The sequence below is a fragment of the Phacochoerus africanus genome, chromosome 15 (assembly GCF_016906955.1).
Source record: "Phacochoerus africanus isolate WHEZ1 chromosome 15, ROS_Pafr_v1, whole genome shotgun sequence".
Lineage (NCBI taxonomy): Eukaryota > Metazoa > Chordata > Mammalia > Artiodactyla > Suidae > Phacochoerus > Phacochoerus africanus.
This window is the reverse complement of record NC_062558.1, coordinates 105132082-105159722: the sequence shown is the minus strand read 5'-3', so window position 1 is coordinate 105159722 and position 27641 is coordinate 105132082. Positions and strand designations below refer to the sequence as shown.

Below are 27641 nucleotides of genomic sequence, written 5' to 3'. Positions count from 1 at the left end.
TCCATTAACAAATGTTTAATTTATTCATGTACTGCCTTGATCCAAAGGGGTTTTAAGGCAACTTATAAAAATACATGCAAGATAAATACAACTTAATAACTGAGAAAATCAGGGCCAAGAGAAAGTTAAGGTGGAAGATAAGGTTAGTATACAAAATGCATGTGATACTGTCCTATATACCAGAGTATTCTAGCTCCGCAATGAAGAAAAAATATAGTTAGATAACTCATAGTATTCTTGAGATAAAAACAAACTAGCTGTTCTGGATAAATTCAACTCTTTCTAATATAAAAAACAGAAGCTTCTGAGTCCACATGAAGAAGCCACTGTGAAATATAGTGAATCACAGCATCAATAATTAAGTAATAGCAATCAATCATCTACACCCTAGCCTACCAAAATAATCATCTAACTATTCTCCCTGAGTTTAATTTTTGCCTCTTTTAATCTATTCTCCTTAGAACAGCCAGTGTATTTTTTAAAAAATGCAAATCAGAGGATGATACTAACCTGTCTAAAACTCTTGAATGGTTTCCTATCATACTTAACATCTCAAACGCCTTAACAAGGCCCTGAAGGTCCTACATGGCTTGGTTCTGATAAGCTTCCCAATTTCATTTGCACCTCCCTTCTCCTTGCTGCCTATGTGAAAGCCATACTTTCTCTGCCTTGACAGCACAAGACTCTGCATTTGCACTTCCCTCTATCAGGAATACTATTTCCCCTTATCTCCCAATTTTGTTCCAATATCTCTCCTTAAAGATTCGTTTACCTTGACAACACTATCTGAAGTGGTCCACCTGACTCCCAGTCACTATTCAGGTTAACTTGTTTTTTTGTCTCTCACAGGATCTAAACATATTTGAAATCCTATCAAAGCTATTTGAAATTATCACTATTTGTAGTGGATCTCCCTTCAACAAAACAAGCTATGAGAGCAGGGATCTTCCCTATCTTGCTTACCACTGTATCCCCAGCACTTAAAACAGTGCCCAGAGCAGGTGCTCATATATATATTTTAATTTAATTTAAATTTAATTTTATTTTTGTCTTTTGTCTTTTTAGGGCTGCACCTGCGGCATATGGAAGTTCCCAGGCCAGGGGCCTAACTGGAGCTATAGCTGCCAGCCTACACCACAGCCACAGCAACGTGGGATCGGAGCCAAGTCTGCAATCTACACCACAGCTCACGGCAATGCCGGATCCTTAACCCACTGAATGAGGCCAGGGATGGAACCTTAGTCCTCATGGATACTAGTTGGGTTTGTTAACTACTGAGCCACGACAGGAACTCTCTAGATTTTTTTTTTTAATTTTAATTCTTGAAATACAGTTGATTTACAATGTTGTATTCAAATATTTAATAAATAAAGACATATCAGGAAGTGAGACAGCTCGTGGCGATTTGGTTTAGTCTGGACAGCTTTCAGTTTCCTTAGAGTGGTGATAGTGAGATAACTTGTCAGTTCGTATATGATGCCGATGTTGAAAGCACTGGACCCTCTTCTCAGAAACAAGCACATACAGACAAAATTTTGTATAAGCCTCCTAAAATCAACCCATGATCCCCAGGTTACAATCCCTGATCTAAAGGCACGGAAGGACCTTTACGCAATACAATCTATGTTATAATCAATTCCTGCCCTGGAGTTGAACATTCGGTGGAAAAAAAAAAAAAATCAGTAAAGACCTGCAAATCATTCTTAACAGATTTCTCTACAAAGTGGTAGAATGTAAGAGTAGTCATATGAGCAACAGTCATGGCTAACGGCTGCTTAGTCTCTTCATTGTAGCATATTGCATTGAGAGGCCCAGATTTGGAATTTATCATGAAAGAAAACGGCATGTATGTTGAAAATATACATAAGTAAGAAAACAGATCTGTGAAGGTAGGAGTAGTTTTACAGGTTGCCTCTTTAAAAAATGGAATATATTATACCCTTGTTCCAACTGTATGAGATCATAAAATGGATCAGGATGTGGACAGTCAAGTTCCAGGAATTTACAAAGTCAAAAAAAAAAAGAGGAGTTCCCGTCGTGGCGCAGTGGTTAACGAATCCGACTAGGAACCATGAGGTTGCGGGTTCGGTCCCTGCCCTTGCTCAGTGGGTTAACGATCCGGCGTTGCCGTGAGCTGTGGTGTAGGTTGCAGACGCAGCTCGGATCCCGCGTTGCTGTGGCTCTGGCGTAGGCCGGTGGCTACAGCTCCGATTCAACCCCTAGCCTGGGAACCTCCATATGCTGCGGGAGCGGCCCAAGAAATAGCAACAACAACAACAACAACAACAACAAAAAAGACAAAAGACAAAAAAAAAAAAAAAAAGAACTGCTTTAATATTCAGAATGGGGAGTTCTTGTCGTGGCTCAGTGGTCAATGAACCTGACTAGTATCCATGAGGACGCTGCTTTGATCCTGGGCCTTGCTCAGTGGGTCAAGGATCTGGCATTGCCAGGAGATGTGGTGTAGGTCACAGACACAGATTGGATCTGGTGTTGCTGTGGCTGTGGCATAGGTCGGCAGCTGCAGCTCCAGTTTGACTCCTAGCCCGGGAACCTCCATGTGACTTGAGTGTGGCCCTTAAAAAAAAAAAAAAAAAAAATTCAGAAGGGTCCATGGATTCTTTTGGAGGCCTCTAGAATACCATTAATAAAAAGATGCATGTGTAGGGCCACAAAATGACTTTTAAAAAAATATATTCTTAAAATTGCGTCAGATCAAAGAAGTGATGGAAGGTAAAAGAGTTTATTTAGGTCTACAACTCCTCCTTTGTCTGCTAGGGAATTCTTGGTGACAGGTAAAAGAGACCAACTGAATGAAGAAGCTTTTGTTTCCCTACCTCTTACCTTTTTCTATCTGAAGGTGCTTACAGTTAACTTGGAAAGTAAATCATCTGGGCAAAACATTTCTGTTAAGTTCTAAAGGACTTAGATGTTTTTTCACTATATTTTTAGTACTTCCAATAGTAATACTATTTTCTTTGCGGAAGTTTTGGCTTTGTTTTAACGCTCTCACTTTGGAAAGTATTAGATTTTCTGTCTTAAGGAAAGGTACAATTATCTTCAAAAAATTACTTTGAATGTATTTAATACTAGGAGACATTCTTTACAACAAACAAAATATAGAACTTACCTTGATCATTTTATCAAAATACCTCTCCTTCAAAAACTTCCCATCTCATGTACAATGTATTAGTAAGGGGAGAAAAGGTAGAGAATATATTCTTTATTTCTCTCAAGTATGCATACTGTGGCTCAATAACAATAGCCTTGATGATTCACTAAGGAATCTGACAACTGTTAAGATCTAAACTCCATATGAGCTGGTATTTTAATTTCCCACTTAAATCTCTTCATTCTTCACAAGCAATCCTGTGTTACCATTTCATGCTTCTTAAAAACAAGTTATTCTGTATGACTGACTGACTGGTTCACTGAATCTAAGCAGCATTAATCCTCTAGTAATTACTAGCCTTCAAAAAAATCACCTCAATGTTTTTTAAAAAACTAAGTTCAACAAGTTATTTCTGAAAACTTTGTACTATTTTTCATCATTTTTGTACTCTTTGTATTTTAATATTTAAATTTTATCTATCTACTGAAAGGCTTATCTATTCGCTATCACAGCCTCTGTTTTAAACAGAACATAGTTCTAGAAGTCCACAGATTAATGCAATGCAACAGTGGTCTAGGTAATTCGGTGTTTTCAAACTGTGTGTCAAGAACCCTGCTTTGCACGATAGTAAATTTCTTCCTTCCTTCCTTCCTTTTTGTTTTTTAGGGCCACACCTGCAGCATACTGAAATTCCCAGGCTAGGGGTTGAATCAGAGATGTAGCTGCCAGCCACAGCCAGATCCAAGCCCTGCCTGTGACCTATACCAACCTCACGGCAACTCTGGATCCTTAACCCACTGAGAGAGGCCAGGGATTGAACCTGCTGCGCCCTCATGGATATTAGTCAGATTTGTTTCCACTGAGCCATGAGGGGACTCCAGTAAGAGATTTTCATTTGTGAAAAGTATTCAGTACTCAAACAGGTTCGGGGGCAAAAAAGAGATACACCTTTACTAGGACTTCTCAAAGCCTTTAATGTGTTAACAAAAGTGTGAATTTACAAGAGAGGGACAAAAAAAAAAATGCAGGATTTCCTAAAATTACTTGACCACACTTTACTTTCTTCATGACTCACTCTTCCAAACAACAGTAGTTTAGGAAACGCTGCTTTAAGTTCAGCTTTATACTTGGTCATTTCTGATCACTCAATTAAGGTGCAGATTGTCTTTGCTCAAACTCCTTTAATACCTCTGTCCAAAATATGTCTTTATCCATAAAGAAAAAGTAATTGGTTTTGGAACAATGACAACATTTCTTAGAAATAACTTATTATTTTAGTATCCTGAATGATGACCAAGATAAATCAAGAAATGTTTGTAATGGTTAACACTTTTACTTGAGAAGGCAGAGAAATCTGTCATGTGTTTTTAGAAATACTCTCATCAAAAATAATTGAAATAGGAGTTCCTATCGTGGCTCAGTGGAAATGAATCTGACTAGTACCATGAGGACGCAGGTTTGACCCCTGGTCTCACTCGGTGGGCTAAGGATCTGGTGTTGCCCTGGGCTGTGGTGTATGTTGCAGATATGGCTCAGATCCTTTGTTGCTGTGGCTGTGGTGTAGGCCAGTGGCTATAGCTCTGATTCAACCCCTAGCCTGGGAACCTCCATATGCCGCAGGTGAGGCCCTAAAAAAAGACACACACACAAACATAGACACACACACACAATTATTGAAATGGAAATTTTTTTTACTGTTTTTAAAGAATGTTTGTTTATATGGAGTTCCTGTTGTGGCTCAGTGGTTAACGAATCCGATTAGGAACCGAGAGGTTGCGGGTTCAATCCCTGGCCTCGCTCACTGGGTTAAGGACCCAGCGTTGCTGTGAGCTGTGGTGTAGATTGCAGACACGGCTTGGATCCCGAGTTGCTGTGGCTCTGGCGTAGGACGGTGGCTACAGCTCTGATTAGACCCCTAGCTTGGGAACCTCCACATGCCGAGGGAGCAGCCCTAGAAAAGGCAAAAAGACAAAAAATAAATAAATAAATAAATAAATAAATAAATAAATAAAAAATAAAAAATAAATTAAAGAATGTTTGTTTATATGGAACATTAACGTGTGTGAAATATCCCAAATCCTAATAAGGTATTTCTGCACACCAGAAAATATTTTTGAATATAGCTTAACAATTTGAATTCACTTATTTAACATTTACCGATTGTTTACTATGTGCTAGGAACAGTGTTAAGCAATAGATGTACAGCAGTGAACAAAAAAGGACATGATCCTTATCTTCATAGGACTGTAGCTTAGCTTTTTTCTATTACGTTGCCTGTACTGTTATGAATATTTGCTCTAGAATTGCTTTATTTTTTAAAATACCTTTGATGTGGTGAGGGCATAGTTAGTCTGGTATTTTAAAACCTTAACCCCACAACTAATTTGCTAATGAGGAATGGCATGAACCATGAAACATGCATACAATTAACTGAGGGATAAGAGAAATCATTTTACTTGTACATTAGAAGCACATACCATTTTTATCTCAAAGCCCTGTGTTTTACAATTATTTAACATTAAAATGCTATGAGATCCAATTCTTTCCATAAATAATGCTCATTCAACTGGATAACCATAAAGAACAAAATGAATCTTGAACCTTACACTCCATACCATGCCCCAAAATCAGTTCCAGATGGACTATAAACCTAAACGTGAATGGTAAAACAATAAAACTTTTAGACATTTATAATTTCAGGAATAGGCAAAGACTTAAACAGGACATTAAAAAGAAATAACTATGAAGGGAAAACATAATAAATTGGATTTCACTAATACCACAAACTTCTGTTTATTAAAAGCCACTTCTAAGAGTGAACAGACAAGCCACAGAGGGGGAAGATATTTGCAATACATACATTTGACAAAGGACTCATATTCAGAATATACAAAGAACTTCTAAAAATCAGTAAAGAGGAGAAAATCCAACAGAAAAAAAAATGGCAAAAAACCTGAAAAGGTTATTTGCAAAAGAGGATATCCAAACAGATAAATGATAAACAAAAAGGAGTTTAATTTTATAAGTCATCAAGGAAATACAGATTAAAACCGTAATGTGAAACTACTGTTATACCCACTGGAATGACTGAAAAGGAAGAAATGACTAATATCAAGTGATCAAGAATTCTTCTACATTTCTGGCTAAAGTATGAATGAGTACTCTTTTCTTTTTTGTCTTTTTAGGGCCGCATCAGCGGCATATAAAGATTCCCAGGCTAAGGGTCGAACTAGGGGTCGAACTGGAACTGTAGCCGATTTCCTACGCCACAGCCACATCAACACCAGATCCGAGCTACGTCTGCAACCGATACCACAGTTCACAGCAATGCCAGGTCCTTAACCCACTGAGCAAGGCCAGGGATCAAATCTCTCTCCTCATGGTTACTAGTTAGATTTGTTTCCCCTGAGCCACGACAGGAACTCCTGAATGGGTACTCTCACTTTGGAAAACTGGTTCATAGTATCTATTAAAACATCATATACCAACACCCTCACTCAGCAATTCCATTCCTAGGTAAATACCTTAACAAAAATGTGTGCATGTATCTTCACCAAAAGACATGCAAAAGAATGTCATGTTAGAACAATACAAATCCATTCATATGTCCATCAATAGTAGAATGTACAAATTATGGTATATTTATATAATGGTACACGACACAGCAAATGGAATGGATAAACCATAGCTACATGTAACAACATGAATAAATTTCACAAATACAATATTTAGCAAAAGAAGGCAGAACTAAAAAGTTAATAATGCATGATTCCATATATTCAAAGTTCAAAATCAGACAAAATTTATCTTTGGTACTTGAAGTCATAATAATCGTTATCCTTTGAGAAGGGGAAGTTCAGTGAGGGGTGGAAGTATCTTTTGAGGTACTTACTGGTCAAGTTTTTTTTCTTTATCTGGGTGTTACAGAGAGTATTCACTTGTCAAAAATCAGCAATAGTATACTTAGGATTTGCCTGATGGATGTTATACTTCAATAAAATATTTATCTGAAAAGTGCTATGAGATCCAAATATATTTTGCACACCTCAAATTCTTTCTCAAATTCTCCATAGTTCAGAGAAACGATCACTCCTCTTTTCCCTAGTTTGTCCAAAATAAAATACTTGAAAAGAGGCTCTAATCCTAGATAGGGAAATACAATTTATAATTTTTATGGCACAGAATTATAACAGGCAGAATAAACTGGTATGGAAGAAGAAAATGACTCATATATAGGCCAATAAGAACCACATATTTGACTTACTCCATGAAGGTACAGCTCTCTAAGGCTTTGCACAAAATACTCCCAGATTCTTAAAAGGCTCTTCATATGACAAGATATCTGATCCCTCAGTACACTTGTAATCTCTCTTATATGCCCTCCAATTTGTGAGTGTCCATACCATCATGCAATACTCAAGGCACAGCATTAACGGCCCCAAAGCACAGTGGTCTAACCTTAATACTATACTTTCATCAATGCAGTCTAAGAATTACCAGCACACTGTTGGTTCATTTGGAGATTAACTAAAATGACCAGATATTTTTCATACATCAGATTTCTTATATTTTAAAAAATGTCTTTATTTTTTAAAAAAGTTAAATACAGCATTTAATATTTTCCTTGCTTAATTTATCTTTGTTGGCTTTGGCATATCACTCAAATCTAAGGAGAGCACTTTGATTCTGTCTTATATCATCTTAGGTAACTCTCCTAGCTTTGTGTAATCTATATATATATATATAATTCATATTTTGTCTATGTATTTATCCAAGTCACCATTTAAAAAATAATGTTGATTCCAAGCTGTCAAACATCTAGAGGGTATTGCCAGAATCCTGACTTAAAGCAGCATTTCCCAAAGTATGTTTCATGTAATACAACCACAAATTAGTACAGGATGGGTTCTGTGATAAGTTTAGGTAATGCTGAGTTAGCGCACCATTCCTCAGTCCTTACAATTCTAATGCACACGGTAAATCTCTAAGAGGCGATTAGAGCATAAAGTGTTTCCCAAACATAGCTGACTTGGAAAATTTTTTTAAGAAATCTTTTCTCATCTTAAGAAATTAGTGTTCCTAAGAAAGACACTTTGAGAAATACTGCTCTAGGGTAATAATGATACATTAGCTAACATTCTTTGGGCAAGAGATTATTTTATAAGCTTCTAACCTACCTAAATGCATTATCAGCATCCAACCTACCTCAACCTCTCCATATTGTCTAAAGGATTACCAAGATATTGTCAAATGCAGCAATAATATCTTACCAGTCTAACTTATCACAGAGTGAAACAGGACCAGGTAAAGAGGATTTAGTATTAGGATTATTAGTGAGCCATGGATTCTCAGTCTATTGTGAGAATTTTGCTCAATAAGAAGCTATGAGGTGAGAGATATATTTTTATGGTTTCCCACTAAATTAGCTACCCTTTAAGTTTTGGTCATTAAAAACTAATCTTTAGTTTCCCAGAAAATTCAGTTACATGGGATACCTCATTTTCCAGTGATACTTAGTGAAATTTTGCCATGTATTAAGAATGAGTTATAAAAAGTATCACTGAATATTGTATATTAAAGAATCTTATAATAAAAAGTTTAAAATTTTTAAAGCTTTCATACATTCTTGAAAGAATTTAATATATCTATTGAGATCTATTTGAAAGATTATATTTGACAAAAGAGATGGTCTTTGTAAAGAAAACACATAAGCATAATTATATTGAAGTCCTTCGTCATTTAGTGACTTTCAGAACTGGAGTAGGAAGATGACAGACTTCATTTATTAAAAAAAAAAGTCTACACAGACAAATCATGTTCAAATAGCACTTTTAAAACCGAATAAGGCAGTATATTTATATAATGCAGTACCAATACTGCTAATCCTCCACACTATTGGTGCAGAAGGACTTCAAATGTTGTTGAGATAACTGGCTTCCATTAGCAAGCATGTGATTGGCAGGATGATAAAGTCTTTTCACTCACAGGTCAACTATTTCCTTCTCTTTAGAAGAGGGCAATTCTGATGATCCATCTCTTAGCTACAGTCTCTCATTGAGTCCCAATTCTCTTGCCTTCAGCTTTGATATGGCTCTAACTTTCCTCTTGTATCAGCTCATACTTGTCATCAAGTTCTCTATTCAGAACAGCAAATATCAGGAGTTTGACCTCAGGGCAAAGTCCGGGTGGGCAGGTAAAATTTGGCCACTGGACCTACTTCCTAATCTTTCATACCCAGCAATTCATGAAGCAGTATCAAATTCAAACTAAAAAACAGAAGCATGACCCCTTATAAGTACTATGAAAAGGGCTCTTTTGCCTTTCTAAGTATACTTGAAAAGAACTGTCAGCCACCCTATTAAGACAGAAATGGATCACAGACCAGAAAACAAAAGAAGGAAAAGTGCAGAAATCCAACTGAAATGTAAATAAAAATGTTAGCACCCTCTTTATGCTTGGTGATACACTACTGCATATAAAAGTGTTAAAATAATATGTTATGAAACATCTTTATGAAGTCAAGAACATAACACTATTGAAACTTTAAGTCATTCTTATTTTAAGAATCACTGATAACTGATACCAAAAAAGTTGTATCACCTCATGTGAGACAAAGTTTTCAAAACTAATTTTATTCTTGGCAAATTCCCATACCTGGCATTTCACCACTAAACTGTAAGTTATTTTTAAAAACAAATATAGGTGAAAAATAACTATCATTATCAAGTTATTAAATCCAGGCCACCGAAATAATAAAATTCAAGTTGTGTCACAGTGATCCAGCAGCTAAAGACAAGAATTAGTTGCATCTTCTCGTTTTAGAGTACCAAAGAGAGAGCACAATGAAATTTTAACATTAATAATCAGGGAAAATAACTTTAAGCCTCTTTTAAGACTAGAAAAATTACATATATAAAAAGTTAGCTCATCAAAATGTTCTATCCACTACTCACTCCCAACTGCATACTAACGAACATACTTTATTTTTTAATTTTTTTGGCCATACCCATGTGGAAGTTCCAGGGCCAGGGGTCAAACCTGTGCCACAGCAGCAACCTGAGCCACAGCAGAAACAACATCAAATCCTTAACCCACTGAGCCAGCAGGGAACTCCTAATAACCATGCTTTAACAATGTATTTTATATCAACTAGTTATTTCTATGTAAATCTTTTAACAGTCCTATATACTTGTCATAATAGATTTCAGAATTCTAAATGTTTCATAATAGACTTTTTTATTCACTTAAAAATCTCTTCAAGAAATTACCTTGATGAGGAAATGTCAATCAGGACTTAATGCCTCTAAGTGCACATCCCTGATAAGTAAATACAACCAAAAGTACTTCAGATGCTCATTAATATTTATAAGTATGCCTTCATAACAATTCCCTAGTGAGCTATATGCTTGTAAAGAGGACTTTTTTTTTGCTGTCAAATGATGACTGTCTTTGAAGTAAAAAAGTACCTGGCATCAGAGTTTTAATCTGCTTTGAACTTATCACCTATTGGACAAATCAAGGAACAGAATCTTTACCAACTGCTTTATAAATAATGTGATTCTATCCACAATCTTATAATGAAATTACAAACTAGTTAATAGCATAAAAATTCCTATAAAACTGTGAAAATAGCAAACAATAAATTTCAAGTTTTCTGTTAACAGATAATTCATATACAATGGTAGCCATCCTCAAATCACACTCTTTGGATTGGAGAACATATTCATATAAGTGGGCATAACCTATTCTGGAAATGATTACACAATCAAATCTATTTCCAACTTGCTAAAGGACTCAGTTTTTATATCAGATCATCTTACTCCCTGGACAGTAGGACAGCAATAGATATAACTCCTAAAGAAAATGAGTCTACATTCAAGAGTAAGAATATCTTTTTTTTTTTTTTTTGGTCTATTTAGGGCCACACTTGTGGCATAAGGAAGTTCTGAGGTTAGGTGTTGAATCAGAGCTGCATCTGCTGGCCTACACCACAACCACAGCAATGGCAGGATCCAAGCTGCATCTGCAACCTATACCACAGCTCAGAGCAACACCAGTCCTTAATTCCACTGAGCGAGGCCAAGGATCGAACCCATATCCTCATGGATACTAGTTGGATTCATAACGTGCTGAGCCACAACGGGAGCTCCAAGAGTAAGAATATCTTTTTTTGTTTTGTTTTTTCTTTTCTAATTGAATCATAGTTGAATAGTTGATTTGCAATGTCGTAGGTTTTTTTTTTTTTTTTGGTCTTTTTCTAGGGCCACACCCACAGCATATGGAAGTTCCCAGACTAGGGGTCTAATCTGAGCTGTAGCCGCTGGCCTATGCCAGAGCCACAGCAACTCAGGATCCCAGCCATGTCTGCAACCTACACCACAGCTCACAGCAACGCTGGATCCCCAGCCCACCAAACGAGGCCAAGGATTAAACCCACAACCTCATGGTTCCTAGTGAGATTTGTTAACCATTGAGCCATGATGGGAACTCCAGAATATCTTTTGATAAACTGAAATGTAAGTTCAGAATCCACTTTCTTCATTTTCAATTATCTTTCCCAACTTAGTAAAGCTAACCAATCTATAGATCTGATCATCTGTAAAAGTGTTCCTTATCTGGCAAAATACAGGAGCACTGATTGTAAACAGAAATAAATATGAATATATTTATGTGTTCAGTGCTTTATAGATATAATTGGGAGACAGGAATGGCTTTTTCAATTTCCTCCTAAACTTGATTTGAAATGTTCATTTCCACAAGCCTCCCTTGTCTTATAAGTAGTCCTAGCCAGTTGTGGCTATTTTGCTTCTCTAAGGGATTGTTAAGCTTCATAGGGATGAAACTGTCTATTATGTTACTTCTGTGTCTATTTTTTTTTTCCTTTTAGGCTGCACCCGCAGCATATGAAGTTTCCCAGGCTAGGGATCGAATCAGAGCTACAGCTACTGGCCTACACTGTGTCTGCAACCTACACCACAGCTCCTGGCAATGCCAGATCCTTAACCCACTGAGCAAGGACAGGGATCGAACCTGCAACCTCATGGTTCCTAGTCAAATTCATTTCCACTGAGCCACAATGGGAACTCCGTGGTTCTATTTCAACCACATCTCCCCACTCCAAATAATCAGTACCTAGTAGCTGGTATATACTTACTGAACATTGGCTTGGATTTAGCAAAAGCTCAATCAGAGTTCCTTAACTGCTCAAATTAGTCCTGTTTCAAACATCACTGTGGAAGAGACTACTCATAACAACGGTGCAGCCCCATCTCCAGTTACCTCCAGTCCCCAAACAGTACGGGACCATTAAGAGACTGGCTTTTATTTAATTCCGCCTCTGTTTGGTTCTTCTGGCCACCGGCAGCAATCATTCCTGTTGTCAATCCTAGAACTCCTGAGCCCTCTAACTTGCATCTACCCCTCCTCCACACTCTTGTGCCTCTCAGCTTTATTAAGCTCCCTAATCCTAGGATTTAGAAAGAAAAAGAAAAAGGAGGAGGGGGAAGAGGAAAAAAGGAATAAGAAGAAAAATTATGAGGAGAATGGAAAAGAGTAATAGGAAGAAAATATAAAGAAAATGACAATAGAGAAGTTAAAGAGTAGTAAAACAAGTGGACAAGATTTAAAAATTATCACATTTGTTGAGAGTTAAGTGACCAGAAAATAATTGCGTAAAATGTATAATTACCTTTTAAAAATAGTTTTATCCTTTTTTCTAGAGGCATACAGAAAAATTATAAAAATATTCTTTACAACGTTACTATTTTAAGAGGCTCCTTTCTAGGCTGTAATAATTTACATTTAACTCGAGTCCTAACCCTAATGGTATGCCACCAATTTTCATAAATGACCATGAAATCATTAAGAAATAACTTAAACTTCAAGTGCCACTAAACAAAAATATAAAGTTTTCATTTAGTCATCTGCTTGGCAAGTGATCACTAAGTTAAGTATGAGAATGTCCCATTAAGTTGAGTATCCCTGAATGGATACAGATTCAAAGAGAAGAACCAAATACATAGTTATCAAAGAAGTACTTTTAAAAAGAAAAGCTGTCTCAAGGCAAACAAGCATTCCTGTAGCATTAAAAGAAACAGGCGAGTGGGAGAAGGTAATAAATGAGAAGTATATTAATACATCTTACTTGTCTGAGGTCAATGAATGCTAGCTGCAGGGTATCCCCCTGGAATCCTGGTACAGGCTCAGAGCTGGCAAACACTATTAAAAAAAGAAATAAATAAAAACAAGATTGCAAAATATACAAGGGCCTAACCACTAAATTAATTTCTACTCATCATAAAGGTATTATAATATTTACAGTAATCATTTCAAATAAAGACTATAACCTTCAATTTTCACAACTGAGAATGTTCTTCACACCCATTACCACAAATATTTTCATAATTTTAAACTTCTAATCTGCCGTTTGATTACTATAATCCTTAATTACAATACATTTTAAATGGTTACCCTACAAAAGTTCAAGAATAGTAATCAAGAAAAGTTTTCTGACTCTTTTTAGCCTTAGGTGAATGATTATAGAATATTTTGAAACTATACAAATTACAAGGCTGTCAACATATTTCAAAACATCTGCTTTGTTACAGAATATGCTCTATAAAAATCATACTTCTAGCTAACAGCAATAACAGTCAGCCCTGTAAAAAGTTAGCTTTAGGGAGTTCCTGTCGTGGCGCAGTGGTTAACGAATCCAACTAGGAACCATGAGGTTGTGGGTTCCATCCCTGCCCTTGCTCAGTGGGTTAAGGATCCGGTGTTGCCATGAGCTGTGGTATAGGCCACAGACGCGGCTCGGATCCCGCATTGCTGTGGCTCTGGCGTAGGCTGGCAGCTATAGCTCCGATTAGACCCCTGGCCTGGGAACCTCCATATGCCGCAGGAGCAGCCCAAGAAATAGCAAAAAGACCAAAAAAAAAAAAAAAAAGTTAGCTTTAGATGAAGACAACAGGTAAAATGTTCAAAGTAGCAAAAGGAGGATGATAAAGGAATGTCTGTTCATTTCTTTTAATAATTTTAATAAAGAAATCCCACCTCTTTAAAAACTAAAGAATATTATAAGACAAAATATATTTAAGATTTCTTAAGATAGATTTCTTAATATCTTAAAAAATATTTCAAAGGATTTTTTCAACATTTTGTACTTATAAAATTTTTTTTAATGGATATTCATCTTTTTATTTTTTCTCAAGCTTTGGGTTATTTTACAAATGTATGTAAATGTACATATTATATCATTCAGGATTGTTTTTTGTTTCATTCTATAGACTAAATATAACAACACTTTCGGAGTTCCCCGTCATGGCTCAATGGTTAACAAATCCGACTAGGAATCATGAGGTTGCGGGTTCCATCCCTGGCCTTGCTCAGTGGGTTAAGGATCCGGCGTTGCCGTGAGCTGTGGTGTGGGTTGCAGAAGAGGCTCGGATCCTGCGTTGCTGTGGCTCTGGCGTAGGCCAGTGGCTACAGCTCCGATTCGACCCCTAGCCTGGGAACCTCCATATGCCACGGGAGCGGCCCAAGAAATGGCAAAAAGAAAAAAAACAAAAAACCCCCACATTTTCTTGGTAAGAAATATCGACATTGTAATGTCTTTGTACTCTTGGCATTTAATACATTCTTTATACATAACTATCCTTTATACTTAACTATCCTTGTCTTGGAAGCTACTTTTCTGTTTCTCACATCTCTGAACCCATTCAGTACAGGATATTTTCAGGCCCAAATGGTTCTGACAACCCAAGTTGCATCATCATTAGACAAAGCAGGGGAGTTCCCGTCGTAGCACAGCGGAAACAAATCCGGCTGGGAACCATGAGGTTGTGGGTTCAATCCCTGGCCTCGTTCAGTGGGTTAAGGATCCGGCATTGCCATGAGATGTGGTGTAGGTTGCAGATGCAGCTCAGATCTGGTACTGCTGTGGCTCTGGTGTAGGCCGGCGGCAACAGCTCTCCCATTAGACCCCTAACCTGGGAACCTCCATATGTCTCAGATGCAGCCCTCAAAAGACAAAAAAAAAAAAAAAAAAAAAAAAAAAAAGACAAAGCAGGGTGTCTTTGACAGCGTTTTATAAGCAAAGTTTTGGTACCCTTCTATCAAACACCTCCTGAGTTCAGATGTACTTATAAAAATTTAATATCAGGGAGCTCCTGCCATGGCGCAGCAGAAACTAATCCAACTAGGAACCATGAGGTTGCGGGTTCCATCCCTGGCCTTGCTCAGTGGGTTGAGGATCCAGCGTTGCCGTGAGCTGTGGTGTAGGTCGAGGATACGGCTTGGAACTGGCGTTGCTGTGTCTCTGGCATAGGCCAGCAGCTACAGCTCCGATTAGACCCCAGCCTGGGAACCTCCATATGCTGAGGGTGGGGTCCTCAAAAAACAAAAGACAAAAAAAAAATAAAAATAAAAATTTAATATTAGTAATGCTTTGTTTAGTTGAAGTTAAGTGGAAGACAATCTCAATATTAGTTATTTTGAAAACAAAAGCCTTGTGGCCCATAAAAAAGACCTTATCATTTTACACACAAGCTTCTCTGATAAGAATAAGATGCCTGCCACCGCTCTCCCTCCTCCTATCTCAGTTTTCTTAGGGAATATTATAGATTTTTCCATTTGTGAATTTATATGGGAACATCCATATGCTATGGGGGCAGCAGAAAAAGAAAAAACAAAAAACAAAAATAAATAAAAGCCTAGCACAAAAAGCCTTGGCATTTTTGGAGAATGAAGAATTCAAATGAGTTTTTGTTGTTGTTGTGTTTAAGATAATGATAATTTCTGCTGTAAGCATTAAAACTTTTTTCATTGTAAACATTTTTTGATAAAATTTTAAACTGCATAATACTTTTTAAAAAAGAATACCAAATAATATAGAAACTTAATTCTTGCCGTTGATCACCATTAAGAACACTTTTTAGGAGTTCCCGTGGTGGCGCAGTGGTTAACGAATCCGACTAGGAACCATGAGGTTGCGGGTTCGGTCCCTGCCCTTGCTCAGTGGATTAACAATCCGGTGTTGCTGTGAGCTGTGGTGTAGGTTGCAGACTCGGCTCGGATCCCGAGTTGCTGTGGCTCTGGCGTAGGCCAGTGGCTACAGCTCCGATTAGACCCCTAGCCTGGGAACCTCCATATGCCGCGGGAGCGGCCCAAGAAATACCAAAAAAAGACAAAAAAAAAGGAACACTTTTTATTCTAGCCAATAAAATAAATTCCCAGGGCTGTTATGGTATTAACAGCTGTTTTCTATTACATTAAATAGCTCAATATGCTGCATTATTTGAATTCTGGTGTCCAGCTTTTATAATTTTTCTGCCCTCTCTTTTGCAGTCCTTTTTTTTTTTTTTTTTTTTTTTGCTTTTTAGGACCATACCCATAGCATATAGAAGTTCCCAGGCTAGGGGTCAAATCAGAGCTGCAGCTGACAGCCAACGCCACAGCCACAGTAACATGGGATCTGAGCCGCATCAGCAACCCATACTACAGCTCACGGCAGTGCCAGTTTGTTAACCCATTGAGTGAGGCTAGGGATTGAATCTCCATTCTCAAGGATATTAGTTGGGTTTGTAAGGCACTGAGCCACAGTGGGAACTCCTCTTGCAATTTTAACATAAGTTCTTACTCCCTGCTCTCTTACTCATCTCTTATGTTATCTTTAGTCTTCTTGAGCAGTTAAGTCAGCTAATCAAATACTAGAATTGTGTCAAAGTAAGAGCAAATACAGCCTGAGCAAGGGCCTCTCCACAAGTAAGGTGAGTGAGTATATATATGCCTTTGAGTATATGTACCTTTTAGCTACTCAGAGGTACACTATTTTCCTCATTATCTCTTGGTTCTCTGTAAGGTACCATGAAGTCATGGCCATTAGATAATTACATTTGCCTTTCCCAGAACCCCTCTTTCCAGAAAACTAAGATTCACTCAGCAAATCTAACCATATATTCATACTGTGACAACTCCATCATCCCCTACCATTGCCCAGATAATTGAGCTGCCTCTCTAGTAACATCAGATCTTAACTGAAAAGCAACAAGCAAAATTCTATTAGCTCTTTAGAAGTAAAATTTTTTTTAATCTAAAAAATACTTTTCTTAAGTTCATCCAGCATATTGTTGGCTTTTTTGGCCAGTTTCAGGCTGCTGTTTCCAAGTGACATTGAACTACAAATCTCTAGTGGTCTCCAACCAAGACTGTAAATGTTAGCTCAGCATCTACCATCACCATGTATACATATGCACATAAATAAAGACTTCCTGTAACACAGAGAGACTTTATATATCAGACATAAAAATCAGCTCAATTTCAATTATACTTTAACTACTTTGACTATTTAATCTCCCAGATTTTTTCTACACTGAAAATAATCTGTCATTTTTCTTCTCCCTCAGTTTCTGTTTTAAGATTTGTGGTTTAATGAGCCCCACCACTTGGGATTAAACCAAACAGTTTAGTGTCAAAATTATAATAGTACCACAAATTTATGTAGCTTTTTAGAGCCTACAAAGCACTATCTCACATACCATCTTCTTTGATCATCACAATAACTTATTTTAGTAAACAGAGCATGCAGATGATGGATCATCAGCTCTTGTAGCTAAAAGAGATACCCCCTTTGAGGAGTTCCTGTCGTGGCACAGCGGTTAATGAATCTGACTAGGAACCACGAAGTTGCAGGTTTGATCCCTGGCCTTGCTCAGTGGGTTAAGGATCCGGCGTTGCCATGATCTGTGGTGTAGGTCGCAGACGCGCTCAGATCCCATGTTGCTGTGGCTCTGGCGTAGGCTGGGGACTGCAGCTCCGATTAGACCCCTAGCCTGGGAACCTCCATATGCTGAGGGAGCGGCCCCTAGAAAAAAGGCAAAAAGACAAGAAAAAAAAAAAAAAGAGAGACATCCCCTTTGAAATATCTCCAACTGTCCCCAGAAGGCTCAGTTTAAAAGTCACCAAGTTCTGGGAGTTCCCGTGGTGGCGCAGTGGTTAACGAATCCGACTAGGAACCATGAGGTTGCGGGTTCGGTCCCTGCCCTTGCTCAGTGGGTTAACGATCCGGCATTGCCGTGAGCTGTGGTGTAGGTTGCAGACGCGGCTCGGATCCCGCGTTGCTGTGGCTCTGGCGTAGGCCGGTGGCTACAGCTCTGATTCAACCCCTAGCCTGGGAACCTCCATATGCCGCGGGAGCGGCCCAAGAAATAGCAACAACAACAACAATAACAACAACAACAAAAGACAAAAAAAAAAAAGTCACCAAGTTCTTCATTTTATAGGACAAAATAAATAAATAAATAAAATAAAGTGATTTGCCCAGCATCATATAGCTAATTCAGATTTCCTGACATTCAGACTTAACCCAGAATCTGATTAAGCATTCAGCCTCTCATCTTTCATTCCACCTCTCCTAAAAACCTAACCAATATGAAAGTGAGAGTCACTGGCTTATTGCTTTCATCTTTTTCTCAAATGTTTTGTAGGGGTAGGAAGCTTCAGATTTTTCCTTTACTTCTTCAAAACTCAAATGCAGTCAATCCTGTTTTTACCTTCAAAAACATTTTGAGCCTGAATCTGTCTCTACCTTCGTTTACACTAGTATCATTTGTTGCCTGTACTACTAAAACACACTCCTATCTGGTCTCTCTTACTTCTTGTGTGCCACTTCTCCATCTCCTTCTCCCAGGATGACTTACAGAAGATGTAAATTGATTTGTGCCACTTCATAGTAACATCTTTCAATGGTTCCCTATCACCTTCACAATAAAGCAAGACAAATAAGGTCCTTTAGAACCTGGCCTTTGCCGATCTCTCTAGCCTCATCTCTTACTACTTCCTAGGGCACCTCAAACTCTTTCCATTCCAAACCACCTGCACTTCCACAGTCTCTTTTCACAGTACTTTGATCCTTCTGCCTGGAGCATCTTTCTTTTCTTTTCCATTGGATAGCTTTTATTTATCCTTCCATTCACACATCTTCCAGGGGAGACTTCCAGTGCCTTTCGGGCTGGATTAGGTCTCTCATCTGTGATTTAATTGCAGCTCCTGTACACAGTCTAACTACATCACTCATTTTGGTAACTTGTAATTGTTTATCTCTGGATTTTCCCATCAGACCATGAACTCACTAAGGATAGGAAATATACTTCCATTATTATATCTATACCACCTTAGCATGATGCCTGACACATAGCAACTACTCAATGAAAATTTCTTAAATGAATGAAGGAAAACTGAACAAATAAACTCTAAGGGGATACTATCTAATCCTGGTAATTGATACATCATCTAGCTCATTGATTAGATCTAGAATGATGCTGTCCTATAGAGCTTCCTTCAATAATTGCAATGTTCTAAGCTGATCTGAATTTTCAGCTTTATTTAATAGTTACATATGACTATTACCTAGTGTAAATCTAAAATATTCTGGGCGTTCCCATCATGGCTCAGTGGAAACGCATCTGACTAGCATTCATGAGGATACAGATTCCATCCCTGGCCTTGCTCAGAGGGTTAAGGATCCAGCGTTGCTGAGAGCTGTGGTAGAAGTCACAAATGTGGCTGGGATCCCAAGTTGCTGTGGCTGCAGTGCAGGCCAGCAGCTACAATTCCAATTCGACCCCTAGCCTGGGAACCTCCGTATGCCACAGGCGCAGCCCTAAAAAGACAAAAATTTAAATTTAAAAAAATAAAACATTCTGTGTATATTTAGCGTATTTATTTCAAAATAACTGAGGGTGGGTGAGAATATTCCAAATGTTTCCTTCAGCCAAAACTAAACTGTGAATTCTTCCACTAAACAAGAAACTCCTGGGAGATTTTTTGTTCTTACTTTTTATACACCCCATGCTTACTGTACAAGAAATATTCATAACTATGTTTAATGAATCAATAATAATACAAATAATTCATTTCTACTAATATTGTCCCAATAATTCTAGGGGTAGATTTCAATTTTGGGGCTTTTCAAAGAACGGATGACTAATTTTTGGAACCCTTTAAGTTTGTCTTCAGAGTCCTTCCTGCTTATCCCGATTCTCATTTTATGTATGATTTGTCATATTTTGGGGTTTCTTTGTCCTCCTCCCTTGGGACAACTTTTTGTTATTTTTATTTAATAATGCCTACTTCCTTATTATGAGATCTTTGTCTTTATTGTTTAGTTATGCCATTAAGGGCATTTTTTAAAAAATGCACAATGATCCTAGTTTTTATTTAAAAATATTTTCTAGGCTTTCTAAACTTTTGTTATCTTTTTTAAAAGAAAGTCAAAATCTTTGGGTTGTTTTCGCTTAATGCCTCTAAAATAAAGGTTAGAGAGGGAAATGCCATTTTATTTGTAAGGTAAAACTTTGCTGTATCAGCCTAATTGGGAAGAAGATAATTAATTTAGACAAAATGAAAGTAAAAAAAAATACATGCTGTAGAAGCTGTGATTATGACCAAAAAAAACCTTCCAAACTGGTAATCTGTGAAGTCTTAGGAGAATAAATAACGAGTATCTGTTGGCAAAATCATGAATTATTTATAAATATAACAAAACTTGAAGTAGGAAAATAAGCCCTCTCTGCCTTTAGGATCTGTGTATAAATGTACAGGGTTTGTATTGGGGTAACAAAGATGGCTAAGATGTCAGAATATAAGCACTTATCCTGGCATGAAAACATAAACCTCTGAAACTAAATGCAGAGGGAATAAGTCTATGAACAATCTTGTCTTAGGCAGACAGTTATTTCTACTGTAAGGTACAGAATGTGGATTATTTGGAAAACAACTACACAGAGTAGAAAGAATTGTCAGGGGGTGAGGAGAAGGGGAAGAGAGCGTGTCCCTGGAGACACAAGAGCAAAGAGACTAAAAGATTGACAGAAGATTGAAAAGGAGGGTGAGGAGGTTAGGCTAAATAAAGTCTTAAGACTTTGCTTATAGGTGACAAGGCAAGGGCCTATAAAATGGAATGTTTGTAACTAAAAAAAAAATGACTCAATATAAATACCAATAGTCTGCATATTGAAGAGATTACTCATAATTCCACTTCTTACTAGATTTGAAGATTTAAAGGAGCTAGTTAGAATCCAAATTTTGGCTAGTCAAAGCATTCTATGTGCACCAGATGTGTCATTAGAAGGGATGATGAAGAGCACCATCTAGTGGTTTTTCTGGTGGTGGAGAATTCATGCCTGAGAGAATGAGGGGTCTTGTCAGAATTCTTGACTCATATTCTGTTACATGCAGTTGGCAACAGTGGAATGCAAGCCCAACACGCCCCTCTACATTCATTACCCCACTCTTGAATAAAGTAGTATCTATTTCTCTCTTTTTCTTGGAAAAGGGGCAAAGTAGCCTCAATTTAATATCCTAAATGACATTAAAACCAGGAACAAATTCAAGTAGGCAAATAATATAATAGCACTCAGCTTATTTATATGTATATAAATAAGGAGTTCCCTTAAGGCACAGCAGGTTAAGCATTCGGCATTGTCACTGCAGTAGCTCAGGTCACCGCTGTGGCTTGGGTTCAGTATCTGGTCTGGGAACTTCCACGTGCTGTGTGCAAGGTAAAAAAAAATTTAAAATTAAAAAATTAAAAAACAATTTTAAAGATATTGAAATATCTCCTTTGCAATCTACATAATTTTCCATGAATCCTTTAATTTGGGGGTATGGGCCTCTTCAAGGCTAGAATTAGAGGCCCTGAGGTCACAGCCATATATATGTATGAAAACCCATAAAAAGACTTTTTTTTGAGATAGCCTAAACCTTTATCCAAATGAAAAAAGACGAGGGCCTTCAAACCTAGAGATTCACCTATTCCTCAATAACTCACCTCTGAAAAAGGTACCAGTGCTCTTCAACCAGGAGCTTTACTAGTGCTTATGAATTTAGGATGTTAAACTCTTAGGAACTGATAACCTCATTTAGGTATTTGTATAGAAAATATTAAAAGTACATTCTAGACCTATTCTGGGTACTTCAAATCTTTGATTGCCTGATGCTTTGGAAATGTTCTGTTATTATTTTAGGGGTAAGAAGCATTTCTGAGATAACTTTATGGGAGCTTAAGAGAACACTTTTATCTTTTCCTCTATACAGTTACATTTGTAAGGTATCTTATACTTGGACCCAATATATAACAGGTGTTTGATAAAACAAAAGCATATACACAGATTTAGAATTTCAGCTTCATGCCAAGCTTGGCAAATATTCCTCCAACTAAGAGTGATTTCTCTTGAACTTATACAAAAATGATCAATGCAGCTTTCAGAAGGGGCTACACTTGCAATTCCAAATGGATGCCTTTCTGCCTTCTCCAACCACAGAGTTACAATAGTATTTCAAAAATACCACTTCCTTCACTCATAGACCCTACCTAATATTCTCAATTGATATAAATTTTTATCTAAATTAATTCTGCTTCTATATTCTTTCACGGTACCATATGCTTTCCTTTTTTAGAATTTAACACAATCATATTTATTAGTACAGTTGTATAATGAATGCCTCCCCACTGGGCTTAAACCCCAAAAAGGTTAGGACCTTTTCTCTTTGGTTTACTACTGTATCCCCTAAATGCCAAGCACATAGTAGATATGAAGGAATTAGTGTATAAATACAAAGTCCCATACTCTTCTTTGCCTTAAATTTTACTACCTCTGAATCCTAGAACTAGGATGCATCTTGGAAATTATCAATTCTAAATCCCAATTTCACCAGAAAAGTCGAGGCCTCTCAAATGTTAAATGGTTTATCCAAAGCCACTTGCCCAAATACAGGCAGAGCCAGGACTAGAACCATGGTCTCAACTTCCTAACACGTGTGCAGACCATCTTAAGACTAATTTGAAAGCACTTAAGGAAACAAAAGTTCTTTGTAAGTTCACATGATTCCATCCCTGAACTCAGACATTTTATCAGGTTCGACCTATGGGTTAAAGACGATCCAAAGAAAAATGACCAAAAGGGGAGTGAAAATAATTCCATAAGAAAACATCAAAGAAATTATGATCGTTTAGTTCAGAACAGATGAAGTTAAAGGGTCATTTAAACAGTCATCAAATATGTGAAAGAAAAAAAAAAAGTACAGCAGCATCAATTGGCCTTAACTTCTTAATTACAAAGGTAGGAGAACTCCAGAAAAGACAAACGAAGATTATAGAGACTTTCTGATTTGCTTTTTGCTCATTATTCAAAAAATACATGCTATGAGCACAGCATTCTGCACGGTGCCTACAATTATAAATTCTATGTCGAATCTACGTAACTATATGAGATGATTAAATCTCTTTTCTTCCCTCTCTCCTCTTCCTCTCCTTTCCTCTTTCTTTTTCTCCCTCTTCATATCACCCACCCCAACTGGGGTGCGTTCTCCTATCTCTTCTACGTGATTCTCTAACAACCCAAATCATGTCCAATTTACTCATTCACTGATTTTATATATTCTGTCCTCCAAAATGTCTAGAATTCATCTTCTTCTCTTCATTCCCACTGCTAAAGTCAAGCTCTTTCTATCCTTCACAGATAAAAGTTCAAGAGTCTTTTAACAGGTCTTCTTATCTGCAATACCTCTCTCATTTCAGTTCAACTTTCATATGACAGAGTTAACTTTTCTATAACATAGACTTCAACATAGACTTCACCTATGGTCTTGATTAAAAAGCTTCAATGGCTCTTTATTGCTTATTAAATAAAGTCTAACATCCAGAAATTTAACTTTTTCCAATCATATCCTTCAATACTTTCAATCATGTATCTTATAGTCCATCTTCTCAACCCCATGTCACATAAAATTAACTGCTTTCTCTCTAAAAGTAATATATACTTTTATAAAGAATTTATGTTCTATTATAGTTATTTACATGTCAGTTTCCTCCCCACCCAGTATGTGACATCTTTAAAACCTGATTCATCTTTGATTTCCCAGTATATAACAGCTAATAGGTTCCCACTTAACATCTGAATAAAACGAATCTTCCTACAGATCAGTTGGCTCTACATGGAAAAAATTCAGTTACAGACTTTTAGCTCAAGCCAGTTTAACTCACAAGTATGTGTGTCACCAGGGAAAAGGGCACAAACACACTGCCTGAAAAAACAAGTGAGCACATAGATGGATCAAGACTAATTCTTTCACCACCAGAAAAAGAAAACAAAAACTAAAAGCACATGGCTGAATGATAAAAGAAACTGAATTACTTCTAACTTTCTACCTTCCCAAACTTTAGCTTGTTGTGCTATTTGTTTCTATCTCAAGACCTAGGAAATATATGTATAATGTTTTTATGAAGTCATGAGGATGGAAAAATAATCAAACAAAATAAGAGGAAAATTTTACTCAGAATAAAAGTCTTTTTTTTTTTTTTCTTTTTAGGGCCGCACCCGCAGCATATGGAGGTTCCCAAGCTAGGGGTCAAATTGGAGCTGTAGGCGCCGGCCTACGCCACAGCCACAGCAACACCAGATACGAGCCGTGTCTGTGACCTATACCACAGCTCATGGCAACGCTGGATCCAACCTGCCTCCTCATGGATGCTAGTCAGATTTGTTAACTGCTGAGCCATGATGGGAACACCTAAAGGTCATTCTTGGTACTTATATTTCATGCTTCTCCTATTGCTTAAATTCTTTGACTTAAGCCCTTCTTGAGATGCCCAGGATCTTTGGTGGTTCATGGTATCTAGTTCCTGATCTCTATTATTGGACTTCCTCAGACTCTGGGTTTCTTACTAGAGCAAAACAGACTAGTAGGATTTACGTTAATCCTGTGAACCAATCACAGACTTTTAGGTATTGGTTTCTGAGCTTTTTAAAAGGAAAGTAATTATTATGAGTCAATATGGGTTTATGAAGAATCAGAGTAGTATCATTTTCTTCTATGAAAGGGCAATTACTGGTAGATGAGGAAAATTCAATGGTCATTATTATCCCTATACAGCAGCAAGACATCTGGCAAAGTTGCTCATAACTTTGAATTATGTTTTAGATTCAAACTATTAGTTAAATTCAATTAGGGAATTAACAACTGGCTGAAAAAAAAATCTAAAGATACCCATAAGATTCTGAATAATGGATCTAAGTCAGTATGAATATAGATAGATGTAATGTGGTTTTTAAACTTTATTGGGCATCAGTATTACCCAAAGTGTCTATTCAAAGAGAAATTGCTGTTTCCTGTGCCTGGAATTCCCAATTAAGTAGGTAAAGCCCCCAAATTCATATTTCTAACAAGTTCCCAGGTGATACCATTGCTGCTCATCTGGGAAGCAGGTTTTGAGAACCACTGATATACAATATATCAGGATATAGATATCATGTTTTGTTTAACATTTTGCTAATTACCTTGTTAAATAAAAGCATGATGACAAATCTTCAGATATTAAGTTCTGATAATAAAAAGACCTCAATGGGCTAGCTGTGGGATAAATCTTAAAACAAAGCTTAATAGGGATAATCTTAAAATGCTAAAACAAAAACCAATCATATAAGAAAAACAAAGCTTGGCAATCACATACAAAGAGAAAGATAAAGAGATTTTAGAACATTATAGCTTTAGTGATTCAAGAATATATACTCTGAGTACCAAAAAAGGTAATAAAAGTTTGGACTTTACTGATAAAGTATGAAAATATTAAACAATGTATTTGATAGTCCAACAACATACTATACTGGTTTCCTCACACCTTGCTTTAGCTGTATTCACTTCTGGACAGCAAACCAGTTTGTTCAAAGAAGAGCTTTGGATCTAACATCATATCACATGAGAATAGTAAGAGGAATTGTTGATATCTGGCCTTCAGAAGATTCAGAAAGAAATAACAGCAGTTTTCATATATTTGGCTTGTGGATTAGGACTTGATTTTCTCTGTATGACCCTAAGCAGAACTGCTGCATATAGTTGTCAGACTGCTTACTATACATGGGTGCCCAGCTGAGGAGAGAAGTGGGTAGGAAGTGAGGGCTGAAATGTAGCTCACATTTCACCTGATAACCACATGCTTTGGCTGGAACAAGGGTAAACTTTTTCTAGTTAATATAAAGGGGACAACGCTGGAAGACTTTTTCCTTTCAGTGGGAATACCTTTTCTATCTTGCGCAAAGGCACAATATGGCCCAGGGGTGACTCTAGCCCTAAAGTAAAACTAGATCCATTAGAAGAAGTTTAGAGAAAACAATTTCAGCTCAATGTAAGAAACTGATAAGGTATTAAATGGAAACACATTTTCTGAAGAGTACTTAATCTCCCAAGTTAAATGTTCAAGGAATAGGTGGACCACTACTTGACAGATTATTTCTAAGGCAGAGGAGTATGTAAGCATATTTTACCAAGTGGGTGGTGAAACTCAATGATCATTTAGTTTCTAGGATTCTACATCTGAACTGTTTCTTTTTCCCATATCCCTGTTGATTCCTAAGGCATCCAGATTCCTTCTCTTCACAAATTTACCATGTATTATTTAGTCCTCCTCTTACCTAACCAAATTCTTCTTCCTATCCCCCTTTCTTCTCCTTTCCCAGCCCCAATATGGAGAAAGCATACACATGGCATTAATACTGAAAATAAACTTTGTATTTTTAAAAAAGTGCTTTCTTCCAGATTTAAAAAAGCAAACAAAAACACTATTTAAAATAGGGATGAAAACTAAAATTCTCTGAACATATTATTAAGAGAAGGCAAAGTTTCATTTTCAAGTGAGTCATGTATCACTGAAAGTCACGAATTGGGAGGGGGTACCTAATTCTTTTGCACCAGGAAGAGAGTGGAATAAACATGAAAAATGTAATATTAATGTATATTTGTTCAGTGGGTACTGAACACCTGATACTGTATTAAGTAAGTAATGAGTAAGTAATACTTGATGAGTATTAAGAAACAGAGCCAATCTTAGGCATCATCTTAAAGGAAGCAGAGTTATCTTCTGTGGTTTGTCTTTGAGTCCTGGTTTCTCCCTTTCCATATCTATAGTACCAAAACCTTGGCCCCCATCAGGCTAGGGTTTATCCCTCCTGCACATGATTCCAGAGTTCTTTAACTGAGTTACACCTTACATTTAGGTATAATCTCTTCTAAGAGATTAGGCCTTTAAGAAAACATCAGCATCTTAAAAAGAGTCTTCAGTAACTCCACCTAAACAAGCAACTAATGGGAGAACTGTCCTATGATGTGACAGAGAGGCAAAGTTTTGTATTTTGTGTGCCTTTCTCTAAGTATAGTTAGACCTGCTCTTCTTGGAGAGATAAGAGTACAGAAAAAAGATTAAGGTACTTAAAAAGTTGCCTAACCAAACAGTAATTTCCATTTTTAAACAAGATATCTAATTGAGAAAATATAAACAAATGCCAATAAAGGGTTCAACCACCTAATTATTTTGAATCTGCATTAAAGACGTAATAATACAAAGTGTCTCAAGCGATATTTATGTAAAATGTTTATACAAGCATTGTCATACTGAAATGATCTCAAAAGATAACTTTTAAGGAACTTTAAGAAATTGGTTTCAAACTATTTGTAGAATGCATTAACAATTACTTTGAGT

The 27641-nt window shown here is 37.0% G+C and overlaps 1 protein-coding gene across 2 annotated transcripts in view; it reads right to left on the bottom strand.

The window, feature by feature from the left end:
- EXOC6 (exocyst complex component 6) overlaps window positions 1–27641 on the bottom strand; it is a 229115-nt gene that overhangs the window by 23248 nt on the left and 178226 nt on the right. For both annotated transcript variants that reach the window (XM_047759791.1, XM_047759790.1), the window contains exon 20: window positions 13257–13330. In XM_047759791.1, the coding sequence (XP_047615747.1) occupies window positions 13257–13330 (74 nt within the window). The remainder of the gene's footprint in view (window positions 1–13256; window positions 13331–27641) is intronic.